This window comes from Chaetodon trifascialis, chromosome 9 (assembly GCF_039877785.1).
Source record: "Chaetodon trifascialis isolate fChaTrf1 chromosome 9, fChaTrf1.hap1, whole genome shotgun sequence".
Lineage (NCBI taxonomy): Eukaryota > Metazoa > Chordata > Actinopteri > Chaetodontiformes > Chaetodontidae > Chaetodon > Chaetodon trifascialis.
This window is the reverse complement of record NC_092064.1, coordinates 7,668,446-7,684,721: the sequence shown is the minus strand read 5'-3', so window position 1 is coordinate 7,684,721 and position 16,276 is coordinate 7,668,446. Positions and strand designations below refer to the sequence as shown.

At 42.7% G+C, this 16,276-nt stretch overlaps 1 protein-coding gene across 1 annotated transcript; it reads right to left on the bottom strand.

The window, feature by feature from the left end:
* Nucleotides 1–11,319: 11,319 nt before the first annotated feature.
* On the bottom strand, nt 11,320–15,942 carry prss16 (serine protease 16). The gene is made up of 7 exons (XM_070970659.1): nt 15,882–15,942; nt 15,068–15,243; nt 13,919–14,018; nt 13,108–13,237; nt 12,404–12,527; nt 11,753–11,830; nt 11,320–11,373 (listed from the first exon to the last, which is right to left on the bottom strand). Exons 1-7 carry the CDS (start codon nt 15,940–15,942, stop codon nt 11,320–11,322), a joined length of 723 nt encoding a protein of 240 aa, XP_070826760.1.
* Between the last annotated feature and the right edge of the window lie 334 nt (nt 15,943–16,276).

The following is a 16,276-nucleotide window of genomic DNA, read 5'->3' as shown; positions in this document are numbered from 1 at the left end:
TGAAGTTGCTGCTCATACCGGGTCATAAATAAGTGCTGAAGCGTGCTAGATGACAGGAAAGTTACCGGCTGATAATAGCTTTCAAAGTGTTTTATTGTTTGGGTCGACATCCATTGTGGGCCAGCTTTTGACACTGACCAAATGTCCCCCTTTGGTCCTCTTTTTGTTGATTGAGAGAAGTGAGAAAACAAAACCTTTATTGTGAGAAAGTTTCATTTTCAATAGAGAGAGAGAAAAATCCTTTCACGTGTTGCTGGAATATCTAAACCCCCCCAGTCTTGTGTTGTAAATGACACCCAAGTAACATAATAATTATTCAAAACGCTCCTCTTTCCCCGGTCCCGCTGTGAGAGGCCAACAGGCGGCTGCACTTCAATCAGCAGCGGCTTGGCGGGGCACAGCGGGCCGGGGCAGGCGTCTCCGTGGGCGGCATGGAGCTTGACCGTTGGGCGGCCTGTGAGGGCCCTGCACAGTTCGTCCAGTCTGGGGTCTTTTAACTCTGCAGGGCGCTGGTTTCCTACAGGGGTGATCACAGCGCTCAACCCCCTCCGACACTGAGCCGGTAATACAGCCATGAAGCGGTGTCAATGGGCTGGAAAAGAGGATCCAAGGCTTGTTTTCACTTTGTTAACAGGCTGAATAAAAAGGATTAACACTGCAGTGTGCGTCATCTGAACACTGCATGTTCACTGAGATTTAGAGTTCCTCATTTCTCTGAGTTAAAAACTTTTTTTAAGTGTTTTTCTTCACCTTGGACCATAAATCTTAAATCTCTGTAACATTTACCTGACAGACTATTATCTCAACATGTAATTACCCTCATTTACATCGCAAACACTAAAGGATATGTCATCACATCTCCTTGACACTCACAGATGCTCAGTAACAACACACAAGATTTAATTGCCAAAACATTGCCATCAGGTAGGCAAGCAGGAATTAAACAAAACCTAAGGTGAGATGCAATGAAGAGTAAAAGATTTAAAGAACCTCAGTGTGTCATCCTTTTAAGACCAGTCGAAATACACTGTAACAACATCCCAAAGCAAAGGATTCTTTCTGTGTTGTTTTATTTACCTTAATGTTCTGTTCTGGAGACCCTGATCCCTCTTTAAGAGCTCGGAAAACACACGCAATGTTCTTTAATCATTTTGACATTTCAGGTTTCTCTTTTCAGAGTTGTTTATAACCCATAACTAATCATTCTGAACGACAGAAAATGATGAATTGCTTCAGTTTGGGGTCTCAGAGACCTCAGCTGTAAAACCTGGTTAGACAAAATGGATTTTCATTAGCTCTATATCTGTGATTGATGTTGACAGTACTTTTTACACCAGGATGGGGAACGTCCGGCCTCTGGGCCATGTGCAGCCCACGACAGTGTTTGATCTGGCCCGGGAGGCAATTGAGAAATACAAATAAAGCATCTCAGAAATACAAAAAAAAAAAAAAATCTTTGGAAAGAATTATTTTTTCTGTGATAAAGAAAATAACATACAATAGTAGATTACCATGTCAATTCTGGGTGAGAAGAAAAAATAATATAGATGTGAAATGTTGTGCTTTCCAAGAGAAATGAATAAACTATTTTTTTGTTGTTGAAGTAAAAGGCAAGCCAGTGTGCCTGGTTAGTTCTTTGGACCTATGAAGAGTCCTGGGAGGCAGTGATAGAAAATGCCAATCTCAAGTGTCATTGCAGCTCTAAACATGCTAAACTGGATGAGTTGCAAGTAAAAATGTGATTGGATAAAGTTAACGCACTTCAATGGAGTTGGATGCCCAACATTCTGACAGAGACAATGTTATTTAGGCAAGTTTCATGGTGAGCGAGCTAATAGCTAAGAGAGCACCAAACAAAGAAAAACTGTTCCGCAGTGTCAGTTTCTCTGGAATCATTCATATAGATGAAGGAAAACCTGATGTGGATTATGTCCACTACAAAATCATTTGAATCAAAATTAAAACTGAATCAAGCACAGCTAGAAAGAGGCAACACAGTGCAAAAGCCTGCTTTGACATCTGAATATACTGGCAAGTGTGAAAACTCCTTCAGATGATGGGTGAGAGGTTTCAGGACATGGAAAATAAACAAAATCAACTGATCTGAGAATTTGATTTGCTGTGTTGTTTAATGTGGAACCAGCGAATCACAACCTACAACACAAAATCATAAAGAAATTTCACACTCTGAGGAAATTTGTAGTTTGCATCTCTGTTGGGGACACTGTGCTTCTGTGAGCAGCTCTTTTCAAAACTGACTCTTGCAAAGACTCAGCTGCACTAAAGACCGACTGAACCAAACCTGGAAAACCAGCTGCGAGTAACATCATCAGCAGCACTGCAGCTGACATCAGACGCCTCACCAAAGTTTGTATCAAAAGCAGCGATCATCACTTCAGTACTTCTCTATATACTGAGTTCTAATAAGGTCAGAAGAAAGGAAAAAATATTTGAAATAAAAACTTAATGTGTATTCGTTTTACACAAACAGCATTGGGACCCCAAACAATACGGAAGAAAAGACATTATCTTAATGATCAGCACAACCTAGATTTCCTTTTGATGCCTTTAGATTTCCATAATGTCTTCCAAACATGGCGTGTGAATGAGTGAAATATTGCTTTCATTTACATGATTAAAATATAAAGACAGGACTTCTTGTCTCCCAGGTTCATGCAGGTTTCAGGTGATTTCCTCGTGCTGTGGAGCTCCCCTGGAAGAGACTCGCTCTGTTCCTGCAGCACACAGTTGAATATCAGTCAGTCAGGCAGGTTCACAGTGGGACCATTCTGCATGTCAAGGCTGCTGCAGTTATTTGTCACTCCCTGTCAAGGCTCAAGTGCTCGCTCCTCTGCACCCGCCAAGGCCAGCTGAGTGTGTGCACTGGCACTATGGCATGCAAGTGTGTTCACGCCAGAGCTGGTATGCATGTGTTTGTGTGTGCATGGCTTTGTGTGCTCGCGTACTTGTTCGTTTGCGTGCTGGAGGGTCAGTGTCAGCGTGCTCCTCTTCTAAGTCGGGCCTCACTGCAGGCGATGCCCAGGGCTAGAAAGCAGGTAACAACAACCAGAGCAAAAAAGTGTGTTTATAAGAGTGTGTGCACTGTGGATGTTTACTTGCAAGATTGCATGTGTCTTTGTATCTCCCTGTATGAAATAAGTGGAGCTGGCCAGTGTAATCTCTGAAAGTTCTCACTAGATCAGAAACAAATGATGGCAGACTTTATTCTTTTACAAACTGCTCTTGTCCTCTGTGGTGTTTGCACAACTTGATGCTGTTCTCGCAAACAGAAATATGACATTGCTGGCTGCTGAACGCGTACAAATGGTAATTCGTCATCTGCAAGGTGAAAAACAACAACCTCTGCAAACTGCTGCTGCCCTCCCCTCGGCACAAAGTCTCGTTCACTTGACTCCACAAGAGAGAGGTAGAAGGCCACCCAGCCTTGTTGACTTCAGTGACTCCACCATTAAGAAAATATGGCTGCCGTGACCTCTGGCAACCACACACAACCACCCAAAACATCAGAGAGTTGTGATCCTCCACCGCTTGCATGAGAGAGAGAGGGAGCGATGTGATGGAGGAAGTAAAGTGAGAAAGAGAGGATGAAGGAAAGCAACAGAGAGGGGTAAAAATGAGGGGTAGTTGAGGGGGGCGCAGAGTGCATTTTTATGAGCTTGTGCCTCTCCAGTTTCTGGGTCGTCTGGCCTCATAGACATAAATTTTGACTCCCTCCCTCCCTCCACCTGTCTTGCTTTCTTCTGGCACGCTCACCAAGCAAATCTCCTCTTATCGGCTCTTGCAGCCTGTTTGCAAACTTTCCTTCCAGGTTCTCCCGTTCTCCCCCACCCAGGTCATTCCTCTGCCTTTATTTCCCTGCTGTTTGGGCATGACCTCTCATTTTAGCTCTCCACCATCTCTCCATCCTTCTGCCGTCTCTTCTCCATCTCTTCTTGCTGAAAGTAAGCCAACATTACAATTCTCCCTTCTGTTATTTTCTTCCTCTCCTTCTCCATCCCTCCTCCTCCTCCTTGGTCCCCCCCCCCCCCCCCCCCCCCCCCACCCTCCCAAAGATGAAGATTAACTGGGGAGTGCAGCACCATCCGTCCTCCTGACTGTTTGTTGTTAAGGAGATGGATGGAGGCTCCCTCTGCCAGCCCCACGCAGCCGCAATTACACCAGCCGCCATGATGGATGGAGGGGAGGGAAGGGGGGGAGGGGGGCGGTGGAGAGAGGGAGACACAGAAAGGGGCATCTATCACACCCCTTAATCTACCTGTCAGTGCAAGGGCTTGGATGGAGGAGAGGGTGGAGTGTGTGAGGGGAGGAGGTGAGCAGCTTTACTCTGACTGTTGGTCAAAGGTTTATTTCTTTTCTTTCCCCTGAATTTGTTTCTTTGCTTTTTGGGGAATTAGGCCTGCAGGGACTGGACTCATTAAATGTCCTGATCACTCCAATTGATTTCCCAGAGTTTATTGGATTCTGTTGAACATACTTGGTGTATGTGTGTATTTGAGACCTGTGTGTGTGTGTGTGTGTGTGTGTGTGTGTGTGTGTGTGTGTGTGTGTGTGTGTTTTTGACAGGTATCAATATGAGGGCAGGAAGGGGGGCTACAGCCCCCCTGCTGACCAGGATGACACACAGTCACAGTGGAAATCTAATTCTACCTTTTTAAATAAATAATCTCTTAAAAAATAATAATAATGTTCCTTTTGAAGTGTTTGTGCTTATTCTGTTGTGGTTCAAGTGTGAATAATGAGGTAAATTTGAAGGATAAACACATTTCCTATACATAGTTTAGTGCTGCTTGCATTCACCAAGGCCAAAGGTTTAGAGAAGCTGCTGAATTTAAGTGTCCATAGCAAATTAATGATGCAGTAAGTAACATTGAACAGCACATTTCTTCACCTTGAATACTCCAAAGCCAACTTAATATCAACCTGTGGAGGTGATGAGATAAAAAACAAACCCTGCACTGAGAAAGTAGTGACAGGTGCTCATTCTAACAGACAGGATAAACATCTACCTGAAACATGGTGAACATCATAAATAACATGTTGCATGACAAAACCAAATAATGACCAAAGTAAATGGTAATCAGCTGGTTTGTTGAAGGTTTCGGTTCATCTCCTCAGTTATGTGGATGATATTGGATAATATTGTTAATTCTGCTGTAATATTATTTCCACAGGAGTTTCAGATGTCATTCATACATGAGCACATGCAAGTGGACTGACTCACTACTGAAAATACATTCCCATGCACATGGATGTCAACAGGTAATAAGATGCAGCTTCTGTTGCCCTTTTGCAGAAATGCACGCTTTTCATGGGTACACATTTTTGCATAGACCCCATGATGGCATATACACACCGCACAAACATGCAAACGACACACACACTCCCACACTAAGTTGTTTATCATCCCATCTGCAGTTATTGCCTCTGCACTCCGCCCACACACACTCAATGCTGCAGCGTCTTCAGCTCATCCTCTACCTGTTGAAGGTATCAAAGCAGTGACCTATCAGCGAGTAAATCTGCATACATTACTTGTAATGCCTCTCCATTTTTTCCACAAAGCTGCAGAAATATTATGAAAAGTAATCTGAGGTCTCCTACCTTCTACCCCTCCTCCTCCTCCTCCCATCTCCATCTCCCTCCTCCACCTCCTCATCTGTCCAGAGGAGTGAGAGATGGGATGGAGGGATTAATACTCTTCCGCCCAAGCCAACCCTGGGAATGATAGATGGACAGATGCAGGAAGGGAGTGGAGGAGGAGAGGGAGAGATTAAAGAAGAGAAGTCTGAGGGTTCATAAATCCAAAGTGGGAGACCTGGTCCACATCACACACTAATAAGATCTGCAAGAAATCCATGATGAGAGAGAGAGAGAGAGAGAGAGAGAGAGAGGGAGAGAGAGAGAGAGAGAGAGAGAGAGAGAGGTGGAGTGAGGAGGAGAGATGGGAGCGGTGTAATAGCATTAGATGTAATCTAATCATGGCAATAAGATGCGAATGGATGAGTGTGAGCATGGTGATTATGCAGAAGAGCGATGGTAGTGTGTTGATGAAGCTTTGAGGCGTGAAGACAGGACGCATTATTGGACAACAGATCATCAGTGTTATAGTTCTCGCTGGGGAGCTTCCTGCTGCAAACCCTGAAAACACCGAGCCTGTTATGGTTTTTGTCTGGTTTTGTCACTCTAACCGCCGCCAAATGAAAGCAACGGTAACACAGTGGGTGCTGTGAGGCTGCAGAATGCTCCAATTTCATGTAAATGAGAATCTGGAACAAAATGTGTTGATTGAAGTGAATTATTCTGTGTGTGTGTGTGTCACTCATTTGTGTGTGTGTGTGTGTGTGTGTGTGTGTGTGTGTGTGTGTGTGTGTGTGTGTGTGTGTGTGTGTGTGTGTGTGTGTGTGTGTTGATCATTATGTTAAGAATCAACTGTAAGTGCGTAAAGTGCAGTTGTGTTACCGTGACCTGACTCAGATCAGATAGAGTGCTCCCCCCACCACCATCACCAGCCTCCCCTACATCTACCGGGCCACATTTTTCATGGCCCAGCTGTCGGAGGGCCGTGATTGGTTGGCTCTGTAGACAGATAGCCGATAGGCTCTGATTAATAGTTGAGGCCCAAGAACTTCCTCATTGATCAACAGGACAGGCTGGAGGAGGAGGAGGAATGGAGGAGAGAGAAAAAGCATGCGCTGTCGCTCTGCAAGTGCTGCCTGATAACCCTGATAGTGGTGCTTGGAGTGTGTGTAAATGTGTGTGTGTGTGTGTGTGTGTGTGTGTGTGTGTGTGTTTATTTCTGCGTGTGCTTGTTTGCAGTAGAAAAGAGATGAGCGGATGTTAGAAAGAGGATGAAATGGAAGCGCTGCAGTGGAAAAGGCGCTTCAGGTTTACTCACTTTCCATCTTTAAAGCTCTGCCTCTGTGCCGCTGAGGTGTGTGATAGCATCTGTGAGTTTTCCATGCCAAAGAAAGCTTGTATGTTATCAAACAAAACACACACACACACACACACACACACACACACACACACACACACACACACACACACACACACACACACACACACACACACACACTCAGCCTATTTGGCTGGCAGCAAATGTCTGAGAGGCCTTTATGCATGTAATTGTGTGTGTGTGTGTGTGTGTGTGTGTGTGTGTGTGTGTGTGTGTGTGTGTGTGTGTGTGTGTGTGTGTGTGAGAGTATATGTGTGTGGGCTGGAACATAAAATACGCGTTTGATATCTGTGTGTCAGCTATCCACAAAATACATTTCTAGCTGCTGGATTCAAATATTTTAACGCAATGTTTATTTGTTATTTGTGGAGTGATTGTGTTACAGTATCTAGGTGTGTGTGTGTGTGTGTGTGTGTGTGTGTGTGTGTGTGTGTGTGTGTGTGTGTGTGTGTGTGTGTGTCCTCCTGCTGCTCTGGCCAGCCCCTGGTTGATTGATGATCTCCACTCCCACAGGGTCAGTGGGGTCGTGACCTCCCACTTTTGACCCCCTACTGAGAGGGTCACACACACACACACACACACACACACACACACACACACACACACACACACACACACACACACACACACACACACACACACACACACACACACACAGCCCATACAGAAACAGATGGCCTTGGAACAACTGGTGCTTCCTCACCTTCCTCACACAAACACTGCCTCATGATTTCTCTCACTGTTGCAAACAACAACAACACAACAGCATCACATACACTGACACACTGACACACTGCGACATGACACTAACTCATGAACAAATGTTCTGTAAAGACAGAAATGAATCTCTGCTGAATCGTTACATTAGAGAAAGGTGCTGCCTTTTATTAAGACTAGCAGATATAAACCAGTGTAACAAACTGCTCCGAGTTTTGATTCCATGTTTTACAGAGAATGAGGAGAAAGAAAGGAGTTTGACACACATGAAGCAACATCGCACCCTAGTGACAATATGAGGTTATGGCATCTGTTGAATATTGACCAGAACATCAACCAAACCATAACACAAAAGCTAATAGTGGGAATAAAGTATTAAATCTTTGTTATTATGAGAGCAAACACTCATGAACTCAGCATATGTAAACCTTAAGATTCTCCATAAATACTGAATCTAAGACATCTAAGAAATTCATAATGCAGCCCAAAATAGAGATAGCCAGGGAAAGGGAGAATAAAAGTTATTTCTGTATTCCTAAATTAATAGCAATTAATAAAAAAGGCAAATATCTGTAAAGGCAAAGAAAAAATCCTTCAAAACCCAAATCAAAGCACACAAACACACAGACCAAACGCAGTGCTGTGAGGTGGATGGACAGCAGCGAGGTGGAACACAGGGACTAAGAGAGGAAATGTAGGAAGATGAGCACAATGATGAAGCAGCGCCAGCTTATTAACTGCTTCTTATCAGTTTCAGGGAACAGTGATAAGAGCTGATCAGGTCATAATGTGATTTGATCAGACAGATCTTTTCTCCATCTTCTCCTGGACAGCCATCTTCAGCCAGCTGGCCACGTGTTTCTCAATCTCCTGAGGGGCAGAAAGCAGCATACACACTTTATGTGGTACCATGCAGGAATGACATGTGGTTGTTGTATGGTAGTAACTATATTTGCTATACGAGAATAGTGCTCCTTCTGACATGCGGTTTTCAGAACAAATGTTGATGTTGTTGCACTGAGGAGGTCACTCCTGATATTTCCTACTGCTATTAACTGTTTTTAAATTTAATGCCATTTAATTACATTCGACTCTGGAACTTTCAGTCACATCTCATGGCTTTCATCAGCAGTCGGTTGCAGAAATAGAGTAACTAAGTGCCTTTGTTCAAGTACTGTGTTTAAATACAACTCTGCAGTACTTGACTTGAGTATTTCTATTTTATGTCATTTTATACTTATACTCCTCTCTATCTCAGAGGCACGATATACTTTTTGCTCCACATTTATTCATGAAACACATGAGCTTCAACAAATTGCACTGTGATCAATTAAACTGGCCCCAAAAGCATATAAAGTAGTTAAAATTAGCTCTACCTTCATCAGCTACAGTACAAATATGCTACATTCACATTAATGTATCATTAGCAATAATCTAATCATATATTCTTGCATAGCGATCACATTTTTCCACATTGTATATACCTTTACTTTCAACAGGTAAGTGCGTTTTTTACAGTATTTTTACATTGAGGTATAGCTAGTTTTACTTAACCAAAGAATCAGAGTACTTCTTAACCCATTGCTCAGAGACCTTCAGAAAATTTCCAGTAAGTGGACCTTGTGCCACGGATGTTCAGTAAAATATATTGGGGACTTATTGTCTACTGACAAACTGAGACATTCATACCTCTCTAGCTTTCTTGAGTGAGCAGCGGTCCGTGGCTCTTCTATTCATCATATCAGCACAGTGAGCAGTGTCTTCAATGAAGATGGTCTGGGCTTCTTCTCCTTCCTCGTTCCTGTCCTGCACCACTGACAGCTCCTTCCAAGGGTCAATGCCACCTGTGGCAATGATGATGTTGATTGAGTCAAAAACCACTGTTTTTCAATTTTCCTCACCTCTTACTTTATTTCTTTCAGGTTCAGTCCTTTATTGTGTTTTTTGTTTGTATCCAGTAGACCCAAGCTCACCATTGACGTAGAGGACCCTGTGTGTGTGTGGGTTGTCTCCTCCATAGTAATTGTTAGTGAAGGCAATGCGTCCAGGCAGGGAATGCTGGGAAATGCCAAATAGTATGGGACAGACTTCAGTGTGGACCTGCAGGGTCACCATCCCAGAGAACGGACACATGGTATCCTCACAAGTCTGGTCTACACACACACACACACACACACACACACACACACACACACACACACACACACACACATAGACAAAAAATGAATGATGGTTGATTATAAGTGTGTGTGTGTGTGTGTGTGTGTGTGTGTGTGTGTGTGTGTGTGTGTGTGTGTGTGTGTGTGTGTGTAGTACAGAAGCCAAACTCGGTGCACGTCTGGTAGGTCCATTGTCTCTCTGTTCTCCTGCCTGAGTGGAGGGACGTATCCATCAGATCCTTCACAGTTTTCTCGTGGGAGATGTCCAGACATGGTTCCTCACTGGTGGAATGGTAGATCTGCACAAACAAACACACAAAACATAGAAAACACCTGCCCTTTGGGTCCCCGGCTGCGTGATTCTGCTGGCAAGAGAAATCCCAAGTGGTTGAACCTTTGCAATTTAACCCCTGAGGGACCGCAGGCCTGCTGGAACAGAAATGGCTCAACAGCGACATCTTGTGGTTATACTATGCATGAAAAGGGAAAGCTACAAGCCACGTTTGTGCTGACAGTGTTCTCCATACCTGTGCCAGCTTCACAAGGCGGTTGTAAGCCTCCATCTCCTCCACATATGCCTCACTTTTATTGGTCAGAACAGCACAGATGTCATTAATAGACATGAGCACCCCTTCTTCATTGTACTGCACGCTTCCCATGAAGATGTCAGCCAAGTTTTGCATCAGCTCAATCTGAAGTAGAGACAGACAGTAAAGGAGTTATCTTCCACTCAGAACCATTTGGAACCATTTTTTCTGCATCAGAAAAAACTAAACAAATATAGACAAAGAATAATGAGTAAAATGAGATGAAAATCCCAACCAAGGGTACATGTAAAATGTAACAGAAACAATCTGAATTATTACAATATGATTAAAAGATATACATACATATTGAATGAGCTGTAACACCTGAACGTGCTGCAATTGAAAGTGCTTAATGGATAAATGAAAGCCTAGCTTCCACCACTAGCGCAAATGCAACATAACAAAACCATTCTTATCAAAATGTAAAAAGTATGGTATTCACTTTTATACAGTGTTAAAATAACACATAGTTTAAAATAAATAAAATGAGCACATTTGGAACATGACTTGTTAATGAGGTCAGGATTGGGAACCAGTGACAATACAGGTTTGCTTTGTTCAACATTGAGATGGAAAATCCACCAACAGGTGGTGAAAAGTAGAGAAAATCCTTGAAAAAAATAACATTAAAAATGTCCAAACAACCACCCAAGTTTTCCCCTACAGCCGTCACCTGATCATCAAGATCCTTGGGGATCTGACAGCAGCCAAAGTCCTCAGCCACCTTGCTGGTATTACCACCCATCAGTGCTGCTTCCACAGCAGCAAAGGCTTTCCGCACACCAGCCAGACACTGCAGGAAGAGGATGAGGGTGAATGTAACACAGGTGACAGACAGGAATTTCATGCCTGGAATATGATGCACAGACGGTGGCTGCCTTCACACCTTTTCCGAGCCACCAACTGCTGCTTTTGTGAGACTCAAGCCAACAGTCTGTAACACAGGAAATCACAGATGAGAGTGAGAATATGGTTATTTAAAGGAGGCATGCGTAGACTAATTGGTGATAATTAGCAATTCTGCATGTGTCGTGTCCTTGGTAATATTTCTGGTAATTTAGGCTGTTTGAAGACCTGAGAAGGTCTGTGGTTACACACATTAGACATGGGTTGGGTTTCTAAGAAAAACATGATTGGTTGACAAAAATTACAATTGCAATAAATTACAATGAAAATAAAATAACGGTTTTTAAGGTCATTCTGAGGTTTTATCTTTTTTTTTTAACATTTGGATTCATGGCCTCAATATTTTTAAAATCCTGGCTATGGCTGCTAATATGTTAATATAGTGACCATGGATTATGGCAGATTACATTGCTGTAGGCAGAGAAGTCCAACGTGGCCTTGACAGGAGCAGAGGAGGCCACAGCTCCATACACCAGATGGGGAAACTGCAGAAGAATGCAAGAGCAACAGAGACAGAGTGACAAGAGATAAAAATGAATATATGTATGGTTTGCTGCATTCATATAACGTCTAATGTTTTGTCTGTTGTCTGACCTGTGCGGCACATGCACAATAAAAAATTCATCTAGTGTCACAAATAAGGAGACTCAGTATCAGAATGAGTTTTAAAGGAGCCACACATGAGCAGGGTAGTATTAAGGTGTACGTCTGGTGATGGTCTTTGATGTTCTGCTACTTTTCTTACTGTCAACCAGTCCTATAACATCAAAACCAGTAAAACCAGCGTAAGCGGTAGACATGATAGGTGGGTGTGAATTCACTAAACGATAGGAAAAGAGCTTCAGCACATCCTTTCTTCTCCCCTTCAGGGTGTGAACAACATCCTTTATGACAAGAGAGGCAACATTGCCTTCTCACAATTCCACAGCAAGTCTCACTCATGATTCCTACAAACTCTTTTTATGCTCCAGGTTAATTTCTCAAAAATATCTTAGTCTTTTAAAGAATTCTTATTTGAAATGAAAGTTTAACAGATATATCTGGGTCCAGTCCTGCACCTTTCCTCTGAACCAGGCCGACAGTGCTCCAGAGTACGAGCCGCCAAAGCTGATCCAGGTGTTCCTCTGGCTCAGATTGAAGCTTTGGCTGATGTACTGGTGGAATACAGCCAAGTCTGCAAGCCTGGCCAAAAAAAAAAAAAAAAAATCACTGTACGCTGGCTCTATATACACAAAGAAAAGAAGAAAATGAATGAGCAAGGGAGGCAAAGAGACACATTCACATATTTAACAAGACTGACACCTGTCCTGATTTTCCCTTGAATGTGCTTATTTTTGATTGCCTGTCCTGGAAAACTTTTTTTTTTTTTTTGGCTCAGTATTTAAAAGTAGATTTTATTGTCAGTATGTCCACAACTATGGATTGCACCAAAGCAAAGCCTGATTGTTGCATAACGTCACATGTGTAATGTAATGAACAAACAAGACTTCTGGTAGCAAACCAAATACTCAAACACAGAGTGTTCACTCTACACACACACACACACACACACACACACACACACACACACACACACACACACACACACACACACTCATAAACCAACATAAAAAGACAGAAAGAAGAGTAGGGAAAACTGAATGAAGGACACACATGCATATGCAATGATGGAGTGAAAGACACACACACACACACACACACACACACACACACACACAGACACACACACGTATACAGACACTGGTAGGGCGTCAACACTAACGCTTGCTGGCTGCTCAGGTCTGCCAGGCTCTCTGTTTTTAGGCCGTTAGGATTGATGCTGTCACCATAGAAACGATGCTCCAGAGCCAATAGCAGAGCTCCATGCTCTTCAGCCATTTCAACATGGTGACCTGGGAAAGCATGGCCATAGCAGATAAGATTCAGTGTGCACCAAGGTCCAATGTTTTTGTTTTTTTTTTTTTAACAAGAAATGCAAGTACAGTATGATGGATTGAAGGTTTTAAATACGGTAAAATGTGTGAACACTATCAACCCACTACAGGTATGGAAAAGTCGTTTTCCCCATTATGACAGAGAGAAAAAAAACATTGTTGCAAACAATTTTGACTGTGATGTTTTTACATAAAGTGATTTCTGAGTGTGTATAACTACATTGTACTACAGGCTAGACATTTTGCAGAGCACAAAAATGGCATGAAGGAGTGTGAAGCACTTATCCAGCAGAAAGACTGTGAAGAGAGCCAGCACTGTAATTCAAAACTGAACTGATAGAAACAAGTAAAAGGTTTGAGGATGATGCAGCTGGTGTGAGATTTGATATTTGGTATCAACAGAGCACAGCGTAGCGCAGGAGGGATGAAGTGAAGGTATAAAAAATGCTTGCAAACAGGAGTCATCTTACTGACACACAACATGAAGCTTCACTCAGTATTTCCACTTTCATTTCCAAATCTGTGATCTATGCCAGACAGTTTCTTAGTCCAGTCATGTTCTGTATTTTATTTGTTTGACCAATCTGCTGTTTGAACGTGTGTGAAGAAGGTGAGGACATGTGATGCATCCGACTGTACCCGCCAGAACATCAAAGTCAAAGATGGGTCCTTCTCCTCCAATGAAGAGGAATACTGGTCCGTCAGGCGGCTGCCAGTACGCCTCATTCACAAAGAACCTCTGGAAGAAAGACAGGCAGGAAGAAACAGAGAGAGAAAAATTAAATCAAAAGAAATGTTTTGGTAAGGTTTGTCCAAACTAGCAGCACAGTCGTAGTCTAAATCCTTTTTTTAATGCTGCTGTTTGGACACATTTGCACACTGGCAGCCTCAGATGGCACTGAGAGCTAAACAGAGCTGAACGTTTGAAGACATGTTGGGCAGAAACGTTGTCTGGTCAGTGCCTCGTGCAGTTGGGGAGGTGGACTTTTAACTTTTGTCTTTAGACTTTGGCTCCACAGCAGCACAGTTCAGTGGGTCGTCTGCAGCTGTAGTGTCTGATTTATGCTGACAAGACTGCTGCTTTATCAGCTTCGCTGCTTTGGATTAAGATTGAATAATTCTCAGAAATAGAATATGATGGCATCTTATGATTCTTAGAAAAGAGTATTGCTGTTATGCAGGTTAGTATAGAACGTATAGAGTATAAAAAGTCATTACAAGTACACTTTTACTTTTTGTGCTTAATTTAAAGTATGTTTGACATATGCTTTTAAAAAATGTACTTCTAATCACATCATCATTAAGTTCTACTTAAATTTATTAAATATGAATATACCAATTCTGCAATAAAGTGACATTTCAAAGTAGTCTATTTTATTGTAAGTGTATTATCAAGTGTAGTTTTAAGAAATGTTCTAAATTACTAATATTTGCAGTAGTAATTAAGTGTACTTATGAATAGTCCTTTGTAGTACACTATTAGCCCGCTAAATTTAAATGTACTTTAATTTCACTTCATTTTAAGTATATTCATGCATATTTCCAACACATTGGTGATATGATACAGCTGTACTGCAAGAGGGTTTTGTAAAAAGTTGTTGAGTTGAGTATTACTGTAGTGGTATTCAAGGACTACTTGAGTACACTTAAGTATACTTTGAGGTGACAAAAATAGCATAAAGTGTGCTTAGTCCACTCTTTGAAAAGTATGATTTAAGCATAATATTTCTTCGCCTGGGCAGACTGTAAGTATGTAGATATTTAAAGCATTGTCTGCTCTGTCTCTACCTGCGGGAAGGTGCTAACGTCTTGTCTGTTGAAGTGGTCCAGCTGCTGGTGAATCCTGCCCTCCCTCACGTGTTGGAGAGGCTGGCGACCGCGGGCTGCCTGCGTCAGGAGATGCTGCTTGGCTTTCTGCAGCTGGAGGTTACGCACACGCTCCTTGATCTTCCTCAAAATTCGTCCTGGCGTTCAAAAAAGAAACCAAGCAGCACAGTCATTTTCTGATCATTTGCTCAGGCTGTTTTTGAGGAATGCCAAACTTAATCCTGTGTGATGGGGCCATTACAGCAGCTCTACTGACCTGCTGGCCTCCATGCAGTACCAGAGTGGAGAGGACCCAACCTGACAACAAGACTCCTATGTGGCTCTATCAGCCATAGGACAGATCAGCCATTGACTGATACAACACCTGAACAAATCTGTAAATGTTTCATCTCTGGATTTATGTCCATGTCACTGATGTGATACTAGACAAAAATACTTCAGACTGTGATCTATTTCAGGAACAGTCAAAATCCAGCACTGGTTCCTCAAAGGCTTCACTGTCACCACCAGCATCTCTTTTGTTTTTAATCTCGGCTCAAATTTGACAACTGCAAGCATAAATAAACTCTCCCTGCAGTGATGAGCAAAGAATGAAATATACCTCAGACCTTGATACCTCAGCTTCCTCATGTTTGTGCCAGAAGTATCATTTCTTGGCAAGTCCTGATATGAGTGAATCACTTTAATTTCAAGTCATACCACAGTGAATGAAATCAATGATAGATCGATAGGAGTAGTCCCATTATCACATTCAGTGGAGCATTCAGCGACTCACCAGCATGAATGGAATTCAATAGGAGCAGAAGGATGAGACAGCGGGTTGGTGAGAAAAGCATCATCACCACCAGATTAGAAGAGTTTGAATAAATTTTTAAAAAGCTAAACTGAATGCGTATCCACTCTGCGGGGCTCAGGAGGATCTCCACCACTCAGCGGCTTCCTATATAGACCCTGGAGGGGGCTGCGGTGATCAGGTGATCCCTGACAAAAGAAACATGATGTGACCTGTGCATTATTGTGATCTACATTTGTCATGAGAACACAGTGAGCCTGTGTGTGTGTGTGTGTGTGTGTGTGTGTGTGTGTGTGTGTGTGTGTGTGTGTGTGTATCTGCCATATATACACTGCTCAGCAAAACAGAGCGTCAGCTCAGTGATGTAATGAGATCTC

Coding starts and splice junctions, on each gene's coding strand:
- prss16 (XM_070970659.1), bottom strand. CDS start 15,942: ATGCTTTTCTCACCAACCCGCTGTCTCATCCTTCTGCTCCTATTGAAT. Junction 15,244..15,881: donor ATTGAATTCCATTCATGCTG/GTGAGTCGCTGA, acceptor TTTGAACGCCAG/GACGAATTTTGAGGAAGATC. Junction 12,528..13,107: donor GACCTGAGCAGCCAGCAAGC/GTTAGTGTTGAC, acceptor TTTTTTGGCCAG/GCTTGCAGACTTGGCTGTAT.